Source organism: Python bivittatus, unplaced genomic scaffold (assembly GCF_059951505.1).
Source record: "Python bivittatus isolate LINGU-HERP-01145 unplaced genomic scaffold, Pbiv_v1 ctg000160_np1212, whole genome shotgun sequence".
NCBI lineage: Eukaryota > Metazoa > Chordata > Lepidosauria > Squamata > Pythonidae > Python > Python bivittatus.
In genome coordinates this window covers 1867157-1887682 of record NW_028277076.1, presented here as the reverse complement: position 1 = coordinate 1887682, position 20526 = coordinate 1867157, and the positions used below count along the sequence as shown (strand labels likewise).

The 20526-nt window shown below is 51.5% G+C and overlaps 3 protein-coding genes across 4 annotated transcripts; 1 reads left to right on the top strand and 2 right to left on the bottom strand.

The window, feature by feature from the left end:
- Positions 1 to 3: 3 nt before the first annotated feature.
- Positions 4 to 9387, bottom strand: TTC16 (tetratricopeptide repeat domain 16). 2 transcript variants are annotated; one of them, XM_088146913.1, is made up of 14 exons: positions 9311 to 9387; positions 7809 to 7936; positions 7275 to 7459; positions 6654 to 6744; positions 6191 to 6331; positions 5499 to 5599; positions 4975 to 5104; positions 4380 to 4594; positions 3740 to 3987; positions 3080 to 3221; positions 2694 to 2859; positions 1757 to 1890; positions 1296 to 1467; positions 4 to 638 (listed from the first exon to the last, which is right to left on the bottom strand). In XM_088146913.1, exons 2-14 carry the CDS (start codon positions 7848 to 7850, stop codon positions 486 to 488), a joined length of 1920 nt encoding a protein of 639 aa, XP_088003039.1. In that variant the 5' UTR covers positions 7851 to 7936; positions 9311 to 9387; the 3' UTR covers positions 4 to 485. The 2 variants fall into 2 exon arrangements, with proteins under 2 accessions (XP_088003039.1, XP_015744614.3); XM_015889128.3 differs by lacking the exon at positions 9311 to 9387 and adding an exon at positions 9087 to 9225.
- PTRH1 (peptidyl-tRNA hydrolase 1 homolog) lies at positions 9196 to 12582 on the top strand. The gene is made up of 5 exons (XM_007434440.4): positions 9196 to 9329; positions 9918 to 10137; positions 10821 to 10920; positions 11453 to 11498; positions 11963 to 12582. Exons 1-5 carry the CDS (start codon positions 9240 to 9242, stop codon positions 12191 to 12193), a joined length of 687 nt encoding a protein of 228 aa, XP_007434502.2. The 5' UTR covers positions 9196 to 9239; the 3' UTR covers positions 12194 to 12582.
- Positions 12583 to 12960: 378 nt separating this feature from the next.
- On the bottom strand, positions 12961 to 20496 carry CFAP157 (cilia and flagella associated protein 157). The gene is made up of 9 exons (XM_007434449.3): positions 19502 to 20496; positions 18085 to 18356; positions 17687 to 17840; positions 16392 to 16659; positions 15945 to 16075; positions 14973 to 15123; positions 13964 to 14148; positions 13473 to 13629; positions 12961 to 13199 (listed from the first exon to the last, which is right to left on the bottom strand). Exons 1-9 carry the CDS (start codon positions 19636 to 19638, stop codon positions 13026 to 13028), a joined length of 1629 nt encoding a protein of 542 aa, XP_007434511.3. The 5' UTR covers positions 19639 to 20496; the 3' UTR covers positions 12961 to 13025.
- Between the last annotated feature and the right edge of the window lie 30 nt (positions 20497 to 20526).

Here is a 20526-nt window from a genome sequence, read left to right as displayed (position 1 = left end):
ACGTCTTCGAAAGGTTGCTTTATTTAAATAAAAAGCAGGAAACCCAAAACTTTATGAAGACTCCAAGTAGTAAGTTTCCGCTTGGAGATTTCTGCCCGTTCTTTGAGGGTCTTAGCAAATGCAAGAAGCGACCGGGGAAAAGGTTTGTCCTGGGGCTAGTTCCGACGGCCCCACTCAGAACCTTTTACCCTGTGGGCCTGCCCCAAGTCACCCAGAGCCCCCAAGGGGGGGATGGCATCATCCCACCGTTTCCAAAGTTTTGGAGCCTTCCACGTTAAAGAAGCAACGTCTTCAGCCAAGCGAAATCTGGCAAAACAACCCCAGATCTTGGGTTATTTTAAACAGTCCGAGATGCATGCTGTGCGAGAAGGGACGACAAGCTGTTTGGCAGGATGAATCCTATTTTTTTTACTCACTAGAAAAGCAGAACGTGTCTGGGAGAAAAGCGGACAGCCTTCCGTCCCGCGGTGATGCTTCGGACAGGCCTAAAAATGACCGATGCCTTCACGGAACTTTCTCCAGCAGTACGGCTCGTTGGGGCATTCCTTGGGGGGCAGGCAAGGGCACGGGTCCACCCGGGCGGTGTTGGACACCAGCGTCGGCTTCTTTTTGAGGGCTTCCTTCAGCTCTTGGTCTGCCTGCAAGACACACCGGACTATTCTCCACGGCTCCACCCACCTTCCACGCCATGGGGGGAACCTAAGCGTCTGGGTCAGTAGCATCAGCTTCAGCATCTGAAGCTCTGCCCGGGTGAAGCGGTGGTGATGTGGCTCCTGTGAGCCTCAGCTTTCAAACTGGTGCGCTGGGACAAACTGGGCGGGGAGGGGGGACCTCTAGGCAAAGCTGAACCCCATTTGCCACCCTGAGGGACACGAGGAACTACTTCTCACTCCTCCTGGCCCTAGAATTACAGCCAGCCTTGGCAAAACACGGCAACGGCGGAGCCATTGCAAAAAGAAAATGATATTAAAAAAAAAATGAAGCAGTGGGTCAGGCAATATTTGGATTAAACCGTATCCAGATATACTAAATTGTTTGCCACAGTGACAGAAACTTTTTTAAGGGGGGAAGTTCCTTCTGCGGGGTTTTCAGCTGCAAGAGCTGGATAAAATAGTAAACCTGATGCTTTAGATTTTGGCGCCATGTCGTCAGCGCTCCTTTTCTGACCCAGGGCTGTTTTCCTATGACCCAGAAGAAGGGGGCACGGGGCTAAATCTGTGACCCTCCGCAACCCATTAATGGTTCTCAGGTCACTCTGAAAAATACCTGGTTTTTCTTCCGAGGGGCAAACATACCTGGTTCGACTTCTGCTGACAGTCAGCGAGTCTCCTCTGCAGCTTCTTTTCTTCGGAAACCTCTTCCTCCTCCTTTGCTGTTGCCGCCTCTGCCTTCGCCTCTGCCTTCGGTAGGTCTTCAATCTGAACGTACACGTCGCTCGGTGATTCGGATCCTGCCGGTTTCAGAGGCCTGCAGGAGGGTGGAAGAGCAGAGAAAGCAACGTGGCTGCTTTGGGGACCCTCCCAGCTCTGCAGACTACAACTCCCATCTGCTCTTGGGCGGGGGCTTGCAGAGTTTAGGGGCCTTAAGGCAGACAGGGAGGAAAGAGTTCAACCCCCACCTTCCGCCCCCATATGAAAATCCTGCTTGGCTGACGGAAAATTCCCCGGATGTCCCCGGTAGACCCTGCTTTATTGATTTACACCCTCCAAACCTGGCTGGGCCCACTGAAAATAAACTTCACTGGAGATTTCCCCACCTCTGCAAGGCCTCGTAGGCAGGGAAAGCTTTGAGCTTTTGGTCCAGAAGGCTCTTGGCGAAATCTCCAGCTTTGCTGTTGAGGAGTGAGTCGATGCTCTCCCCCGGAAACAGGTTGCATGTTAGTGTCTGGGCCTGAAAGAGAAGAAATAAATAATTAAAAGCAGTTAACCTTTTTAAAATTAAAAAGCTGCACTCAAAATGAAAGAGCTTCCATTGGCGTCTGTGAAGGCGTCCCTGCATTAGTTTTCTTTTTGGGCAGGGTACAAGCCGTGTTTCTCAATCTCCGCAACTTTAAGAGGTGGGACTTCAACACCCAGAATTCCCCAGCCAGCATGCTTGAAGATGGGTGGACCAATTCCCAGAATTCTGGGAGTGGAAATCCACACATCTTAAAGTTGTTGAGACTGAAAAACGGTGGCATAGAGGGAAGAGCATGTTCAACTATTTCCAGCCTTCCATACAGTTTCCTAAAAGAGCCACGTCGTTAAAAAGCAAACCATGGCTTCATGTATGCATGATTTAAACCAAGCCCGAGCACTTTCTTATCTCTGTCTGCCTGGCCTCTCTTTGACTGTATCCTGTATCTGCAGAGTTCCTTGGAAAGAGGCACTGTTAATGGTGAGATTTCATTCCTGCATGACCCCTCGTTGCAGGATGATCTCTCTCCCCTGGCAGGAGATCTCTTGAAGGAAGAGTATCGCCAGAGAGGGCTGCTCTTCCTCTCTGAAGAACAATGGGGTGGGGGGGGTCTTTTCTCTGGGGACGACAAGGTGCAGAGCGACCTGGAACGTACAATCACTCCAGTTCTCTCCACTCACGGAGAGAAGGATTCCAACCAGGTGTGGCTGTGACAAACATTGCGGCCGAGTCACATTCAGCCCCCCAGTCGCAGGCTCTCCGTCCTGGGGTCAGAGTCAAATCGTTACGATACCCACCTCGTCCCTGGTGGGATCCAGCAGCAAGGCGCAGATAATGTCTTCTTTGGCCCCCAAGACCTCCTGCAGAAACATGCGACTCTTCGCCCGGTGCAGGTAATACTTTATTTCCCGAGGATTGTTCTCCACGGCAGAAGAGAAATTCGATTCAGCCTGCAGGTACTGCCTGGGAAAACAAAAATTAAAAAAACAAACCCACATGTCAGGAACAGAGGAATCTCAATCCCTGTTGTCCATTTTACAGGATTGTTGCAAAAACGACTAAGAGGAGAAAAACTGGGGGCTTTGGAGGCGGGGATCAGCTCTCCAGGGGATCGATCCACGACGGCTATCCCCGGGCCCCCAGGAAATATCACGCCAAATCTCCCAGACGGATCCCAGCATACTTGTGTCGGAAGTCTTGCAATCCAGCCTCGTCGTATAACCAAGCGATGCGCTGTCGCAGTTTGTGGTCCAAAGGACGCAGCTCTAACGCCTGTTCGTAATCTGCCATAGCGAAATTCAGCTGGCCCAGTTTCAGAAAACAGTCTGCAAGGGACAGGCAAATGTCTCTCAGCAGCCTTTTCTGTGCGGATGTGAGGGAATGGACTTATGAAGGCCAGGCTCAGGGAGATAAACGTGTTCTTAGCCCCCAACAGGAGTGTGGGAAGTTCAAGAAGATGAGGCTGGCACCTCCCTGAGGAATTCAGGGTGTTGTGGCTGGCTGGCTTGGGAAGTCAGATTCAGTCTGGAGAGATTGATGTCAGGTTCAGCCCAAAGAGCTCCAAGAGACAATGCAAATACAGTTCTGTTGTGTTTATTAGCTTCCACCTCAAGACAGAATCTCACCAGGCTGAACCCAAGTTCCCAAGCCAGCCAGCCCCAACACCGTGAATTCCTCAGGGAGGTGCCAGCCTCATCTTCTTGAACTTCCCACACTCCTGCTGGGGGCTAAGAACACGCTTATCTCCCTGAGCCTGGCCTTCATAAGTCCATTCCATCACAGCGGAGACCATCAGAGCACCATGTGGAAAAGAACCGAGGAAAGCAGAGACGCGCTCACCTACCCCCTCGATTAACATAGAGACCCCACTCGTTTTTCTCCCCTTTGATGGCTTTGTTCAGCAGCAGCACCGCCTCTTCGTAGCAGCCCTTGAGGTAACAGTGGACGGCAAAGTCACTGTAGGTCAGGAGCACCTGCTTCTCGGCCTCCCGACGCACCTCATCGGCTTCCTCGGTTTGGCACAGCTCCACGGCTTTCAGGTAGTCATCGATGGCTGCACTGAAGTCTTTCAGCCTGCGCAGGAGGCTCCCTCTTCCAAAAATGTTGCGAGGGTTTTGGGGAGGTGGGCGGGGGGGGAGAGAAAAGCAAAGCAGCCCATCTCAGGACCTCAGGGAGAAAATGCGATTCCAGGGGGTTTAGACGTACTTTCAGCCCTCGGTGAAAGTCTCCCAAAAGGAAAATCAGAACGCCAAGAAACCCAGCCTTTCGGGTTAAGAGGGATGCAGTATCATGGCGGGGTTACTCGGCCTGTGTGACTCATTGGTATAAACGGTTATTTGTCCATCTGAGTGGCAAAACACAGGGCCAGTTGGTTCCCCATCCCAGCCCCCCTCCCTTAACTGGTGTTGCTCACACCCAGAAGTCCAAAGAGGTCAAAACCGTGCAACCACGCCTGAGGAATTCCCCTAGAGACACGCTGGTACCTGAAGAGGAAGTACTTGGCATCCAAGGGATTGTAATCGATGGCCTGGTTGATTTTCAGCAAAGCAGCTTTCAGGTTTGACCCGACTGCCAAGGTCACGGCGCAATCCTTGGACCTCTCCGCTTCCTGCGTCAGCTTCGCCAACAAGAGCTGGGCCTCGACGTGCTCCGGGTCCAGCCTGAGGGCCTCTTGGATGTTGCAGAAACAGGGGCTAGCCTTTGAGGGTGAAACAGCAAACCTTGTTTAGAAAGGCCCTGCTTTCTGCTTCGGACTGACAGCCACCCCTAACCAAAATCCTCCACTGATTTCTGAAGTCAACCAAAGCTGGTGAACATCTCGAAGGAGCAGACCGGTATGACATCCCTTCCCACCTGAGTCTGCTTCCTGGTGTATCCAGGTAGAGTTTGAAGGCGATGCAATTTCACTGGATAAACCCCCGTCCTTTGGGCTAGTTGGATACTTCCCCCAGGAGAAAAGAGGGAGAGATGGAAAGGGCTTCATCAAATGCGTTCTCATCCGCCAGGCAAACTGTATGTGACCAACGGGTAGGGGAGACTGAGTTTCCAAACCAGAAAATCAACCGGGGAGCTTCCCACCTTCCCAAAGTATTCATAGAGACGAGCCCTCAGGACAAAGAGATCTGCGTTCTTCTTCTCACGTTCAACCTCTTCGTTGACCATCTGAAGGCAATCGTTGAATCGGTTCATCGCAGCCAGGCAGGCGATGCTGGCGAGTGAGAGAAAAAGGGACGTGAGTTTAACCTAACCTTTACAAAAGATTTGGCAGGGATTCTCTGGCTCTTGGGAGGAGCCACAGGCCTGAGAAGAACAGGAGCAGGTGTCTGGGGAGAGCTGCCCAGGACGGGGCTGAGGCGAAGAACCGGGGGATCCTGGCTCTCACATCAGTGGGGCTTCGAAGAAAGGGCACCCTCAGAGATGGCATTTTATTACTGTCGTTATTTTTAAAAATAATCTCTTGAAACCAGATGATCAATTGCCTGGTTGATTATCCTATTTTCTTGTAGGCCAGAGTGCAACCTCGGGCAGAGTAAAGACCTGTCACTCTTAAAACTTTCAGGAACAAATCCATTTTTTTTTAACAACCCTAACCCCGCGGTTACCTCCTCATGTGATAAAGTGTGTTCTGAGGCTGGAGTTCGCAGGCATGAGTGAAGGACTCGAGGGCGTCCAGGTAAACCTTTTGCTCGTACAGAGACTGGCCCTGAGGGGGAGGAGGATGGGAGTTGTAAGTGCCAGGCTGCAGAAAACTGCCCTTCCTATTTCCTCCAATCCACGCAGAATCCTCCACACCTTTATTATGCCAGACAAGAATGCAAGAGTTGCTTATGCTGAAAAAGGAAGGCATTAGCACAAGCGGAGGTTAAGAAATCTTACAAAACAGTATGGATTTTGTTGTTTGTGCTTCTCCAAATCCAGGAAAAAAACAGGAGAGACCTTGTATGGCCCTGGACTAGAGACCGGGAGTTCTGGTCCTCCCACCCGTCTGAGTGAATTTGGGTCAGTCAGTTGCACGCTCACTCACCTTCAGCCCAACCAACATGATGCCTCCTTGAATTACATGAAATAAAGGTGGGAGATGAGGGAGGGAGGGAGGGAGGGAGGGAGGGAGGGAGGGAGGGAGGAAGGAAGGAAGGAAGGAAGGAAGGAAGGAAGGAAGGAAGGAAGGAAGGAAGGAAGGAAGGAAGGAAGGAAGGAAGGAAGGAAGGAAGGAAGGCAGGCAGGCAGGCAGGCAGGCAGGCAGGCAGGCAGGCAGGCAGGCAGGCAGGCTTTCCAAGAATATCATCAACTCCACCTGTACGTATAAAATGAAGGCCAGGCGTGCTTGGATATCCTCCCTTGGTGTCATACAATAGACCTTCCGAAGGTGCACTGCAGCGGACTGGAAGTCGCAGAGCTGGACAAAAGCTTCTGCTTTCTTCTCGTACAGTTCGCCCTATGGAGAAGAACCCGCGGCGGCCTTCAGAAGAAGCCCCTTGGCACCAGTGGTCGTATCCTGCCCTGCTTGGTTCCTCCCAACGGACTCCGTGCCTGAAAGTCCGCCTAGCCTGCGCTTCTAACCTGGCAGATGATTTCCCAACATGGACAGGAAATCCTGTCCCAACAGCTGGGCCAGCTGCACCATTAGGCAGAGTAAGGCAGATACCTCACCCAGGTGATGGAGGAGGCCACAAACCAGCACCAACTTGGACGATGATGACGATGATGATTTTAGGTTTTTCATAATGAGGTTCCCAACTCCCATCCCCAACTGCTACCTTGTTAGGATCCAGATTCAGAGCTTTGGTGTAGCAAGTGATGGCTTTCTCCCATTCCCCTTGGGAGAAGTATGTGTGACCTTCTTGGCAGCTGAAAAAAACAACAGTAAACCCCAGACGTCGGTACCAGACACCCATTCTCCTCTCGCCAGCCCAAAGCACCTTTAAATATTTGGACGAAGAATTAGGGACCAACAATTCACCCGTGCAGACAGCATCATTCAGTTCACATCTATTCAGCCACGCTTTGCTAACAAGCCGTAAATGCCATTAGCTGGCAGATTTTCTGTCTAGACACGGGAAAGACAATGGAAGGGCTGATTATTTTGCAGGTCAGGGAAAAAGCATTGCTTGTTTGGCCTGGTTTGTTTTTCCTTTCTTTTCTTTAGGTTACTCCTGCCTGGATCCTCTTTGGCCCGATCCAAAACTAAATCAGGAGTGACCCAAACAGATGCCATCCAACCCAACACGCCTATCGGTTCACCACACCAAGACACAGTTGCCTTCGTTAATACAAACCCCACCATGGTTTCAAGCTGAGCTTTAAACGTTTCAAGCAAATTACGGATTATTCGCTGACCCTCACGCATCACGAACAGGGAGGAGGAAGCTGACACTTACTGCTCCTCTATTTTCTTCTGCAAAATGCCTTCAAAATCCCCTACTTTTTCGGGGTTTTTAACCTTCAGCAAAGTCTTCGCAGGCCCAAAAATACGAGTGATGGATTTTTCCCGGGCTTCGTGAAGTTTTTCTTCGGTGACAGCAGTGGGGAAGAGTCCCAAAATGATCGTCGTCATCTTCACCTCCTGTAGGATAGGAAGGACGAGAAAATCAGGACACCTGCAGAGCGTTTTCCCCAGTTGGCTGCAACCACAACCGTGAGAGGAAAAAAGGGGGACACCCAACCGATTGAAACCACTAGCCAAAAAGGGCATCGTTAAAAGCCAACTCCCACCCAGAAGGAACGAGTCTCAAAAAAGCGAAGCTGCATTCTGAGGAAGCTGGTTCCGTACTTCTGAACGGCAGTCTCAATTCTGAGATGAAGATTTTGTATCCTTCACCACAAGAAGACAGCACATGCTATTCCCTCCACCCGTGCGTCTCCTAGTCCCGTCCCACCCATTTGCTCTCTGCTAGGTGCAACTTTTCACTCACCGGCTTTGCTTTTGGTTCCTCGACCTCCTCTTCATCCTCCATCGCTCCTCCGCAACTCCGCGATCTGCGTCCTCTGGTTTCTATGTCAACCGCTCCGCAGGCTCAAACTTCCCATCGGCTGCTAGAAACTAAAGCAAAACGGAGGGGAAAAAAGCTTTCCTTGACACGTTTCCAAGTCTTTAGTTTAGGGCAATCCTTTGATGGCACTTTTCCACGCAACAGAGGAGGCTGCAAGGGCTCTGGTTCTGATATTACCCGCAGCCAAAAAGTCATGACGTAGTTTCGGCCCAGCGGCTGTGTTCCTCATTGCACTGACTTTTAGGAAATTGCCACCTGGACTTTCAGCTCTCCCCTAAAAGGATCCCCGAAGCAGCATGCAAGATTAAAATCCACCAAAGGGCTATATGAGATGCGAGAAACAGCACACACGATGCCTCGGTTGCATCATTAAAGAGCGGTGGAAGGGGAGTGCTGCCTTCCCAGGATTTTACACTGCTTCGTGAGATGCCAGACTTCTTTCTCAAATACAGGTAGTCCTTGTTTAAGGACTGCCTCGTTTAGCAACAGTTCGCAGTTACGACAGTGGTGAAAAAGTAACTTTGCACCAATCCTCACATTGACAACCTTCACAGGTCTGTAAAGCGAAGGAAAGCTGAAGTCAGATCATGAGCACAGTCATGGTTTCACTTAGCAACCACTTCACTTAATAACCGAGTGACCGGTCCCAATTGCAGACGCTAAACGAGGACTCCCTGTACTTAACAAAATTGTTAAAATCTTTATATGCCCTTTTGCGGGGCACTTGTTCTGAGAGGTCATCTGGGTCTCCAGTAAAGCACGCTTTCTTTACTTATTATTTATTTCTAGTTCTGCGTCTAGAAAACCATTCTCCGGCTGGAACTGGATTTCTTTGGGAACAAACGGGACCCTGCGATGCCCAGCCTGCATTTTGCCATGGTGCTGCCTGGGAATAAGCTGCCCTCAACGACAACCCTCAAATTCCTATCATTTTTATTCCTATTATTTATTTATTTATTTAGTGAATTTATATTTTATAAATAGTAAGTATTATAATATATTGCTGCTCAGGACTTTTTCTTGAGGCTGCGACTTTAATTTCCAGGGTGAAAAACAGCAAGTTGCACATCTGCAACTTCCTAAGCATTTTTACTTCATTGCTGAGATTTGCGCTTGACCTTAAGCGCAGCGAAGTTACAGGAGACCCGAGCTTCCGCCCACAACAAAGATGGCCGCAGAAACCTCCTGCACGCTTCCTACCAGGGCTTCCGTGATAGGCCACAGGCCCGATGACGTCACACTAACTGAGCCAGGAGGCAAAGCCGGTGCCGCCGAAGTCGGGTTTATTTTTAGTTTGCGGCCGGCACCGGAACTGGGCCCTCGGGAAGGGGGAAGAGGCAGGCCGGAGAGGCCATGATGCCTTCTCAGCCCCTCGGACGGCTCCTGCGATGGGCTCTGAGTCACCGCAGCGACGAGCTACCAACCGTCCAGAAACGGGTGATGGTAAGCCAGCCGCGTGCGAGCGAGCGAGCGAGCCCCATCATGGCGAGGCTCCTTCCGGTCCGGAGTCAATCGCTTCCGGTTTGGGCGGGCCAACTTACCCAAAGGGGTAAAGCAAGAGAAGCCATCACACTAGACTTCCGGTTCGGTATAACAGAAAACCTCCATATGCGGGTCCAGAAGGGCGAAGCCCTGGAAATAAAGATGGGGCGGTGTGTCAGCTGTTCCTTCCAGCTGTTTTGGATGCAGGCTTCCATTAATATTCAGATTAGATCTCAGCTTCGGCTCCAAGGGACTATTAAAACAGTTGCCACTGTTGTTCTCAGTTTCCACCTCTCACCATGCAATGTTCCTCAATGATCCATCAGCGTCAGGATAGTTTCCATCCAAGGAAAAACTGGATTTAAAGGGAATGAAATTAGGAAAATTTGCTCAGCTTGGCCTCCAGTTCCTGTGGTCCCAGCCGCATGTCCAAAGCTTGGGGACAATATGATCTGTAATCCAGAACATCTGGGGGAGTGTTAGGGAAGACGACCATCAACGTAAATCCATGCCTTTGGACCATTCATTGCTTCTCCTCCTCCTTTGCAGGTGGCTGGCCTGGGCAACTACACGTTCCCTGGTACCCGGCACAGTGTGGGCATGGCGGTGCTGAACCATCTTGCCTCCCAGCTGAACGTGGCTGACCAGTGGAAAACAGACAAGCGATGCTGTGCAGACACGGCCGTGGCCCGTCTAGGAGACGCTGAGCTCTTGCTGATGAAACCGCGCAAGTTCATGAACCTGAATGGGATCTCCGTGGTCACCACTGGTACCACAGGCTTTCATTCTACCTCCCCCCTCGTAGCGGATGGCCCCCTCCCTCTGCAAGGTCCACATCCTAACAGGCAGCTAAGCCACCTGTCGTTTCATCTGTGGTTTGTTGAATATGCCACCAATGACGGGATTCACACTACAGTTCAAACAACACATTTCCCGTGGTTGGTCTAACCTTGGGTTACTCAATTCCCCCAATTTGTTTATGGGTCGCACAATGAATTGAACCATAAACTAATCCTGCAGCTGGTCTTGCCCAACATGCACAAGGCTAACACGTTTTGGACTAATTTGTGGCTCAGTTGTGCGTACCAGACAGTAAAATAGAAACCATGGTTTACAAGAACATTGTCTAACAAATCATAGAGCAATGTATGAATTATACAGGATGGGAAAAAGCCTGGGTGGGTGGATGGGTAGATGATAGATGTCACACTGATGACGTTCTCCACTTCTTGTTCTCTCTAGTAGTCATCTCCTTCCCGTGACCCTAAGAGTTAATCAAATATCTGGAAATGCCACTTTTCTCCATTCCCTCAATAAACCCACAGTCTCTGGGTTTGAAGAACTCGGCAGGAGTACTTTCTTTGGACTCAACATCACAAGAACAGACTATTTAAACCAGTTGTCTCCAACTGGATCGATCTCTCCCACTGACCATCTCTTCTCTCTTGTCAGCGGAAAGGTACAATCTGGACATTGAAGATATTTACCTGGTTCATGATGACTTGGAAAAGCCTCTGGGGAAGGTCTCCCTGAAACTGGGGGGCAGTGCAAGGTACTTGATGCAGAACAGTTACATCTTTGGTTTATAGATACCTTTAGACCCCTTATTCATAGTATAATAGCCATAGAAAGTTGTTTTTTTTTAATATAGAGAGGAAAACAAATGAATAAGCCACAGAACAAATCAGTCTAGAGTTCTTACTCAAAGCTCAGCAAGGTGGAGGGATTTGATTACAACCACAAGAAATGAGAGCTCTAAAAAGTCAAGTTGAGGATAGTTCATTCTGGAGAACATCTATGTGGTCACTAAGAGTCAACGCTGACTTGAGGGTACTTAATCAGTCAGGCAATCCTGGTCAATCAACTCATACAAATACCTATAATTCCACATTCCACCCTCTAGTATGTTTCTCCAGATGGTTTCCAATCTAGCTCCACGGCTGGGGTTCACACCTCTAATGTGGCTTGCTCATTTTTGGCTCAGCCTTAAGCGGGTTCCTAAGCCACCGTTAAGCCAGGATTGAACCTGAATAAACCCATCTGGAAGGAACGACAGGATCTCACAGGCCTTGTTTATCTTTCAGAGGCCACAACGGAGTCCGTTCCTGCATCAGTTCGCTGCGCTCTGACGTACGTCATGGTTTGGCTTCTAGATCCCTCCCTTACGTCCTCTTGTTTCTGCCCGAACATGAGATTCCTGGCTCCCATTCCTAAGCATCAGCAGCCAGGCCTGTCTTGGCTTACCCTGAGCAAACCCCCTTTGCACGCTTGGCGGGGTTAGATTTCTTGCTTGGGCCCAACGCCGGGGTGGAGCCTAGTCAAATAGGAAACAGATGTGGCACCAGCGAGGCCGAAACACCCGCCTAAAAAACCACGCTGTACATTGTTGGAACTGCCTGCCTGCGCATAACCAGGACTGTAGTTCCAGCCAGCCTCCCTCTGCTGATGTCCTTCTGCCACGAACGGGGGCAAGGCCCTATGATGAAGGGAAAGTGGTTGGCTGATCTAACGATGCCTTTGGTCAAGCTGGTTGGGTTTGGAGAATTCCCCCCAACTGCAGATCCTTCACGCCTTTTCTCTCTTCTCCCCGGCAGCGCATGGTCCGCCTCAGGGTCGGCATCGGCCGTCCCACAGGGAGGGTGGCCGTGGACGACTATGTGCTCAGCCCGTTCACCCGCACGGAGCAAGAGGTCTTACCGCACGTCTTTGAGCGCGCAGCTGCGATCCTGCTGCAGCACATCCAACAGAACTGCGGCCGAGAGGAGCCCCCCGGGCCCTGTGGAGGACTGGCCAGCCCCCCTCACAAGACAGAAGGGACATCTTGAACTCACCTATAAGACTGGCCAGTGAAAGCAGTCGGGGTGTGCGTGTCTTTGGACGGACCCAAGTCTGTGTGCGGTCGGCAGCCCTGAGCTAGGAAACGTGGGTTAGGGTGTCTGAGGGGCCAAACCAGGATGATCACGCCATGACACATGAACAGGGAGGGGGCTTACAAAAGCAGAGGAGAGGCTGAGGATGTGGGCGACAAACACACACACACATGCTGTGATCATTCGTTCTGTGTCCTAAGTTTTAAGGGAAATGGAAAATAATTCTAGCTCTTGCAAAGTCCACGTTTGAACACTGGTGGCCGTAGTCATTCCCGATGGCCCTGCATCGGTGAGCAGGCTTGTCGCGATGAGAAAATATAACTTGCAGTTCTGCTGCCCTCAAATTGGGTGTGCGTTTTAAAACAGCGATTCGCGCGAGGCCTGGAGGAAAGGCAGTCAGTCCACCCCCTGCCCCCCAGGAGTGGCGAACTGCTTCTCTTTTCCACCCTCTTTAAAAAGGAACACTTTGGGGCTCTAAGGTCGAAGTCTACCTTCCACTTTAATTCGGCTATAGGCAAAAAAAATCAGTTTGGGCTAACGGCAGGGTATGTGGCCCCCCTGCGCCTTTGCAATGGCTTTACACCCAGAGCAGGCAAATTCTCTTGGGCGCCAACTGCAGACAGAGCCACGGCGATCCATTCCCATTTCTCACTCCTAGCTACGAGGCTCTGTAACCTTTTTTTTTATCAGCTTTTGCACAGGTCATTCCATGTATTTTTAAGAACAAAGCAACATCCCTGCGTGCCGCTCTCCCGGGGAGGGACGGGCTCGGCCACCCTCCTCTGTTCTACTTGCTGAGCAGCTCCTGCGTGGCGATGTGAGTCACTATTTCTGGCAAGTCATGCTTTTCCTGGACCGCTTCCTTGGGCCCCTGGACGGCTTTCTCCGGCACCTGGATGGGTTCCCTGACTGGCGGGGTGACGCTGGCGCACCCCTCGCTTTTCCATGACCCGAGTAAAGTCTGCAGAGGAAGCAACGGGAATTCAAGATGGGGGTTGTTTCATGAGGACTAGAAGCAACGGGAGGAAACTGCAGGAGAGCGCGCCTCCACCCTTAACCCTACAAGCTGACTGCTCCGGGAAGCAAGAGGCCTTCCCTGCCCAAACGAGGCGAGTCCAGCCTTCTGTCCAAGGTGCAAAAGCCACCCTTGGTCGGCATCTTTCTCAGGCAATCCTGTTTGTTTAGCAGCTGGTCCTCCCCTTCCCAGCCCCGCTGAGCCCTGCACCCCACTGACCTCGGTCGCGCTGGCGTACGGGCGGAGGGTGACCAGCTGTTTGGCAGAGAGAGAAACCATGGACGGCATGCTGTGGACAGGCCTCGGCTTCGGTAAATTGAAGATGTTGCAGTGAGACATCGTGCGGGAAGCCTTCATGCGCCATTCGGTAGAGGAGCTGTGGGCGGAAAGGACGGGCTGAGTCCCATCACGGGGAAGCGGCAGGACCCAGCCCCACGATCCCACGCCTCCCTTCATTTTTCAAGGGCTGACGGCTCGTTTAGCAAGTGATCCCAGCCACTGTCCAGGCATCAGGCCCGCTTGCCACAAAGGACACGTGGGGCAAAGGGTTTGGGCTCGGTGGCTCCCCACAAACTCCCAGCCTTGGTCCAAACCAGGGAAGGTGCCCTGTGCTTTCCTTGCCCGTCTCAGGGCGCCGACGCGACAGGGCTTGGCTCTCGCCTCCCCCAGCTCCCGCTCGGAGAGCAGCTCTTCCCCTCTGGGGCGCACACCTCGTGGTCAAGTTGGTGACCTTGACCAGCTTGCTCTCTATCTGGACGGGGTGGAGGGCTTGGTGCGCTTCCAGGCGGGCGATGCTCCTGCGCAGAAGGTTCAGGATGCCGTGCAAGGCGTCGTTGCGCCGCAGCTGGAAGACCACGTCAAAGTCGCCGTCTTCTTCGTCCTCCAGCGGCCGTTCCTGGGGGAGCAGAGAGGGAGCGTTGCCCAGCTGAGAAAAACGGCTCGGGGCCGCCTGAATTGCAAAGCACAACCGGCGTTCTCAGTGCAACCCAAATGCGCGCGTCGGACCATGACGCAGAGAGAAGGCTGCTTGCGGAGCCCTAACAACCCATGCCACAACTGGCTTTCTAATTTTTTAATTTTCCAACCATACAAAGCTCCCCTCTCCAGCAGGACGTTTCCTTCAGAGAGCGTGTCTCTTTGGGGAGAGTAGCCACGCGTCCGAACCTCCCTCTCCAAACGGGTTGTGAGAGTATCTTCGTTTCCTCCACCCTTCCTAAACACCCTGCTCTTTGGGGGGGGGGTCATTTTGTTGCTCCACCACCCCACAGCTTGATCCCTCGCCTTTGTTCAAAACGACTGCAAGAGGTCCTGATCTTCCTCTTCCCCAACTTTCCTCTAGGGCCATGCTTGAGGTATAATGGTTAAGACCCCAGAGCAGGACCGGGGAGACCCAGATGCACGCCTGCCCTCAGCCGTGGCAATGCCCTGCTTGCTTTGGGCCAGTCGCGCTCTTCGCCCAGCCTACCTTGCAGGGCGGTTGGTCTGTGGGGATTAAAATGGGAAGCGGGGGGCTCGCTTGGCCCCCTCGAGATGCAGGGGACGAGGTGGGAGGTCAATCTGAGCAATCCATAAAATAAACTCCCTCTTGGGCAGTTTAGCAAGTGGCTGGATTTGGGCTCTGGGTCCACTCGGTGTATTACTGCTGTACTGAGTTGCGCACCGAGCATTTGCTGCAAAGCCCTTCCCGGGGTCCAGGTGGGTCTGCCGGTCAAAGCTCACCGCCAGCACTTCCTTCAGGCCCTGAGCCACGTGCTTCAGCACCCGCTCGGCATTCATCCTGCGCTGCTGCTCTCCTTGCAGTGATTTCATTTGATCTTGCTCCTTGGCCAATTTCTGGCCCATTTCTTCTTTCAGCATGCCCAGCTCTTCTCTGGGGAGGGAGGGAGGGAGGGAGGGAGGAAGGGAGGAAGGAAGGAAGGAAGGAAGGAAGGAAGGAAGGAAGGAAGGAAGGAAGGAAGGAAGGAAGGAAGGAAGGAAGGAAGGAAGGAAGGAAGGAAGGAAGGAAGGAAGGAAGAAGGAAGGAAGGAAGGAAGGAAGGAATGGTGAAAGCAACCCGAAACTCCCCTATATCAACTGCATCGCATGGAAAGCCAGCAAAATAATCTCGGGAGTGAAAGAACCATTCAAACCACGCCAGCAATGTTCTTCACCCCCATGTTCAGCCACTAGATAAGAGCCATAAAGCCCTGGCTGCACGGGCAAACCTTAGCCGAGTTAAGCCACTTTCTGGATTCGCACAATCCTCTGAATCATAAACTAGCCACCCAAGACTAACCCAGTTTAAATGCAAACGCGCTGGGCAAAAACACAGGCATTTGGTCTTTCAATCGGCCTGCTTAAGCAGGCTGGGCCAACGGAGTGACAAAACAGTGGGACTGAGGCTTTCTCCATCTCCTCCTCCTTTCCTGCCGTGTCTTTTTTAGACACCCGAGGTGGGAGACAGGCCACTCCAGAGGCTGTCGGCCCCTCCACCCTTCAGGCTGAAGGCAGGAAAAGTATTTCAAGCCAATACATGAATACAGAAAGAATACTCATTTATGACACGGTCACGTTTGGAATAAATCCTACGGCTCTGGTCCCCGTCTCGAAGGAGCTGAAAAGGGCAGGCAGAAGTGGCCAAGAGCTACAGAAATTCCCCCATCCGGAAAATCCACCAGGTGCAGCTTTTCTAGCGGGGGGGGGGGGATTTACCGGAGAATCAAATTCTGCTGCAGGAGAGTTTCGTTGGCCTTCTGCGTCTTGCTCAGGAGCGCCTTCGTTTGCAGGTATTCGTCCACCTGAGTTTGCAGCTCTTTGCACTTCTCGGTCAGCATCCAAATCATCTGTGTAAGAAAGGTGAGGTTAAATATGAAGGTTTGGGGGTTTCAGAGGCACAAGCCAGCCGATGTTAGCAGGCTGCCATCCACCAGGAATGGCAAACCAACCTGTTTGTTCAGGGCCAGCTTCTAAGTGAAAAGGGGAGTCTGATCAAGGGCATTCATACGATTTCTCTAGTACTCAGGCAGGCCAAAATCTGGGCCAAGGAACCGGGCCGCTTGGCCCACGTGGACGAAGCCGCTGACCCTGGCAGGAAAAGGCACGGCAGGAAAGGAAAAGAAGAAGGGGAGGGAAGAGGAAAGGGCGTGGGCGGACACTCGCCTTCTGGTTGCTGAGGCTGTTCTTTGCCATCTTCTTCTCGTTGTGCTCCAGTAACTGCAGCTCTTTCATGGCCTCTGAGTGGGCCTCCTTCAGGCGGTCATTCTCCTGGATCAGCTGGAGGCTCTGCTCCGTGACCTTCGTCAGCTGGAGGCTGATCGAGACGTTCTCCCGGATGGTGCGCTTGGTGGTCTCCGCCATCTGGCTGTTGGAGACCTTCCTGAATTCGGCTGCCACGGCGTTCACCCGGTGCAGCATGTCCTTCTTCAGCCTGGGAGGGAGAAGACAAGGCGGGATGACGACCCCCGGCTTCTTGGCTCCTGCCCTGACTCCCTCCTCTCGGAGAACCCCCACGGCCTTCGGGCAAAGCTTGGCAAGCCACTTTTTGAAAAAAAGATCCCGTCATATATACTGTACATTATTAGAGGAAGATTTGCGGTGGAAATCAAAAAGGAACGACACATTCCGTGGGGAAAAAGCTGTTTTTGAAAATGCTGATTTACTTCTATGATTTTCTCATTTCCTCCCCTTTTCTCATCTTCTGCTTCCCCACCTTCCAGTTGCCTTGATTACATCCCCTTCATCTGTGTTCTTTTTCCCCTCCATCCTTTTGTATCTCTACGCGTATTCACAAGTCTTCCCACCATTGCAGGATGCTGAGATTAAACCGTTTCCTGCAACGTCGGTTCTTCTTACTATCCTTCCCTGATTTCACATTTTGCATTCAGCTGAAATTTGGCATCTTGTGCCACTTACACACACACACACACACACACACACACACATGCAAATATATATGTATGCACACGTATACACACACACAGTGTTCCAAAAGTCAGCACCCCATAGGCCAAACACAATGTTTTACAGGTAGTCCTCGTTTAGTGACTGCCTTATTTAGTGACCATTCGCAGTTACGACGGTGATGAAAAACTCACTTTGCGACCAGTCCTTGCATTGACGACCTTCGTGGGTCTGTCAAGCAAAGGAGAGCTGAAGTCAGATTGTAAGCATGGTCACGGTTTCACTTAGCAACCGCTTCACTTCACAACTGAGTTGCCGGTCCCAACTGTGGTCGCTAAACGAGGACTCCCTGTATTAACTTTATTATATTTTTTTCCCTGATGAAATGTTACTGTACTTAGGAATGTTCAAAGGTCATGCATCAAATGAGTAAAGCATCAGAGAGAGTATCAATGAAGTATGGTTATTACAGGCACATTTTAAAAAACATCCTTTCGCAACTAGCTAGCATAGGAAGAGCGTTCTCACTTTCTGTCCTGGAACGTGGCACATACCTCTCTTTATCTATGACGGCCTTCCTTTCGAGGCTGTAGATAATCTCTTTGTGCTGTTCCTCCTGCTTCCGCAGCTGATTTTCCCGCTCGGCAAACCTGGCCATCATCTCCTCCTTCTGGAGCCGGAATTCCTCCAGCGCGGCCAACTTCCCGCCTGCGCAAGAGCAAGACGCCCTTTTCAGCCGAGGAGAAAGGATGCCTCGAAAGCCCCGTCCACTTCCCAAGGGCGTGGATGTGGGACGGGGAAGCTAGCCAGGAGTCTAATAAACTTCAAATTATTCTAGAAAGTTTGCCAGGGCGCCTCCCCCTTCCTTGGACATTTTTCCGCGAAGCAATTATTATTATTTTTTTTAAAGAGTTGCACCGGCCGCGTGGGACGACCCCGCGATTCGGCTTACTCAGCAACATATTCTCTGACGTGAGCTGGTCCTTGGTTTCTTGGAATTCGTGCCTCAGCTGGACCAGTTGGGCTTCGAAAGCGTCCTTCTCAGTGTCTTTGGCATGCTGGAGATTTTGGAACTGAACGGTCAAGTCCGCGATCTCATCCACCCGCTGGTTAAGCGTCTTCTTCAGGAAGGCCACGATCTCCTTGTTGTCGGCCAGCATCTTTTCATACTCGCTCCGGAAGAGTTCTTCGCTCACCTGGAGCTCATCCCATTTCTTCTGGTATCTAGTGAAGCACCAACCTCCTCAAATCAATCCATTAAAACCGCCTGTTCCCCCACTGCCGGCGCCCCATAACCTGAGGTCCTTCCAGAGGTGTGGACTTCCACTCCCAGAATTCCCCAGCCAGCCCGGTCGTTGCAGAGAATTCTGGGAGCTGAAATCCACGCTTTTGAAGGAGAAGGCTGCATTTCAAGGAGCCTTGGCATCTTCGATGGAATTCCTGGTTGGAAGAAAATGTGCCCAAACGCTGATGGCTGCCTGGGTTATTAAGTCTAATTTTCACCATTCAGGACCGAAGCCCACGACCAGTGGCTCCAGATTGCCACCCGATCGTAATCTTTAACAAGACCCAAAGGCAAGATTATTTTAACCCTGGCAAGTAATCTTACCAGCTGCCTCCAGTCGTTCATTTAAAATTAAATCAAGCCCTCCCTTCCTTTAACTTCCTTATTTTTCCTACAAACTTCTCTGCTCAGAAGAGATTTTCCTGGAGGCAGCATTGCAACGGGGTGTTTTCAGAATGATCAAGAGTTGTTTTGTGGTTTTTTGTGTTTTTAACAAAAAATAATCCTGCTTCAGACTGTGAGTCAGGCTGGGGCTAAGCATCTGATATGGGAGTTCAGACACTGAGATCGTAAGCACACACCCGAAAACTGCTGGTCCCTGAACCCCGGCATTTTCTCACACTTTGTAGAGGAGTAGATTTATCCGTTTTATAGAATTGGAAAATCCTAAAATATGTCATTCCTTCAATACCTCCTAATGCAGCTTAAAATCTGGGATGTTCCACAAAGGATTTGGGAAGTAGAGGTAGAATTTTGGAAGGAATGGGTGCAAAACCTGGGCATTTCAACCCATCAGGGTACGAATTCTGGGCCGGAAACCAGGATGAGGAAAGGATCTCCAAAATGCAGTGGGGTGGGTTTGCCAAATGTTTGAGTCTCATCTGTCCTCTGGCCCAGGGTGGGATGCTGAGACATAAAATTCAGATTTTTAATGCTCCCGGTTCTTCTGATTCACACAACCTGTGTTGGCAGACACTCGCAAAGGAGACCCTCGAAAGCTCAGCAAAGTCCGACCTGCTGCAGATCCGAAGTAAAAGTTGGGGTTCACTGCCCTCCGGCCTGCCCCAAGCACCCCACGACTCACCGGGCCAGGCGCCCCTCCAACTCTCGGATCTGAATCAGGTAAAATTCTCGGCTATGTTCCGGCACAATACTGTCGTCCACCTCTGGCTCTTTGGGGGCCTCCTCTTTTTTGCGCCCCCCCTTTTTCTTGGGCGCCATTGCTGACCCTAGCCAAGGGCCTGCCTTTCAGGAGAAGGGAGGAAAAAAGGAAACTGGAACGGGGGCTCTTTAAAAGCCAGAACACCTGCCCTGTTGCTAGGAGAAAGAGATGTACATAGCAACGGAGCGACAGAATCTAAAAGAGCTAGGCGCCCGCTCAACCCCCGAGCTGAGACTGTCCTTTTCGGGCATTAAGGACGCCGCCGGGATCACGCTCCTAGCCAGCCTCTCTGCCTCCTTCTGCAAGTGCTGGACTACAGCTCCCATCGTGCCCAGCCAGAGGGGGCTGAATTGGTTTTTTTCCCCTCTTGGAGAAACGGAGGTTTGAAAAATGTTGGCCACTCCTGCTGGAGAGAGCGAGCGAGCCAGAAACACACGTGCACTCTTGAAGACGGAAGGAAGAGCCCCCATTTCATCCAGTTTTGGCTTGCTTATTCCTGTTCAAAACCACCAACCACAGCGATGCAGCGGCAAGCGGGTGGGCTTCTCACAAGTTCTCCCGGACGCTTTGGGGAAGATCTCATTTCTACCCCCTTCCCTGTCTGGAACCTCAGACTTTAAGGCTGCAAGGGGCTCTGAGGTCTCCCCAAATGGCGAGGCCAAGGAAGCAGAAAGAAGTTTTAAAACCTTGGGCAAATAATTTATGTCACCAGGACATTGCTACTTCAGCAACGAGTTAATGTACGAAGCAATATTCACTGCCCCAGATTGCAATGAAAAAGGGGAGGGAGGGAGGGAAGGAAGGAAGGAGAGGGAAGAGGAGAAGGAAGGAAGGAAGGAAGGAAGGAAGGAAGGAAGGAAGGAAGGAAGGAAGGAAGGAAGGAAGGAAGGAAGGAAGGAAGGAAGGAAGGAAGGAAGGAAGGAAGAGGAAGGAAGGAAGGAAGGAAG

Bases quoted from the DNA above. Each gene is read 5' to 3' on its own strand.
- CFAP157 (XM_007434449.3), bottom strand. From the start codon at position 19,638: ATGGCGCCCAAGAAAAAGGGGGGGCGCAAAAAAGAGGAGGCCCCCAAA. The intron at 14,149-14,972 runs GTGAGCTTTGAC...CTGCTCCCCCAG, and splicing joins GCCTGAAGGAAGTGCTGGCG to GAACGGCCGCTGGAGGACGA. The intron at 13,630-13,963 runs GTGTGCGCCCCA...TTCCGCCCACAG, and splicing joins GTCACCAACTTGACCACGAG to CTCCTCTACCGAATGGCGCA.
- TTC16 (XM_088146913.1), bottom strand. From the start codon at position 7,850: ATGGAGGATGAAGAGGAGGTCGAGGAACCAAAAGCAAAGCCG. The intron at 3,222-3,739 runs GTAGGTGAGCGC...TGTCCCTTGCAG, and splicing joins TCTCTATGTTAATCGAGGGG to ACTGTTTTCTGAAACTGGGC. The intron at 639-1,295 runs GTATGTTTGCCC...TGTGTCTTGCAG, and splicing joins GTCAGCAGAAGTCGAACCAG to GCAGACCAAGAGCTGAAGGA.
- PTRH1 (XM_007434440.4), top strand. From the start codon at position 9,240: ATGATGCCTTCTCAGCCCCTCGGACGGCTCCTGCGATGGGCTCTGAGT. The intron at 10,138-10,820 runs GTACCACAGGCT...CTCTCTTGTCAG, and splicing joins GATCTCCGTGGTCACCACTG to CGGAAAGGTACAATCTGGAC. The intron at 11,499-11,962 runs GTACGTCATGGT...TCTCCCCGGCAG, and splicing joins TCAGTTCGCTGCGCTCTGAC to CGCATGGTCCGCCTCAGGGT.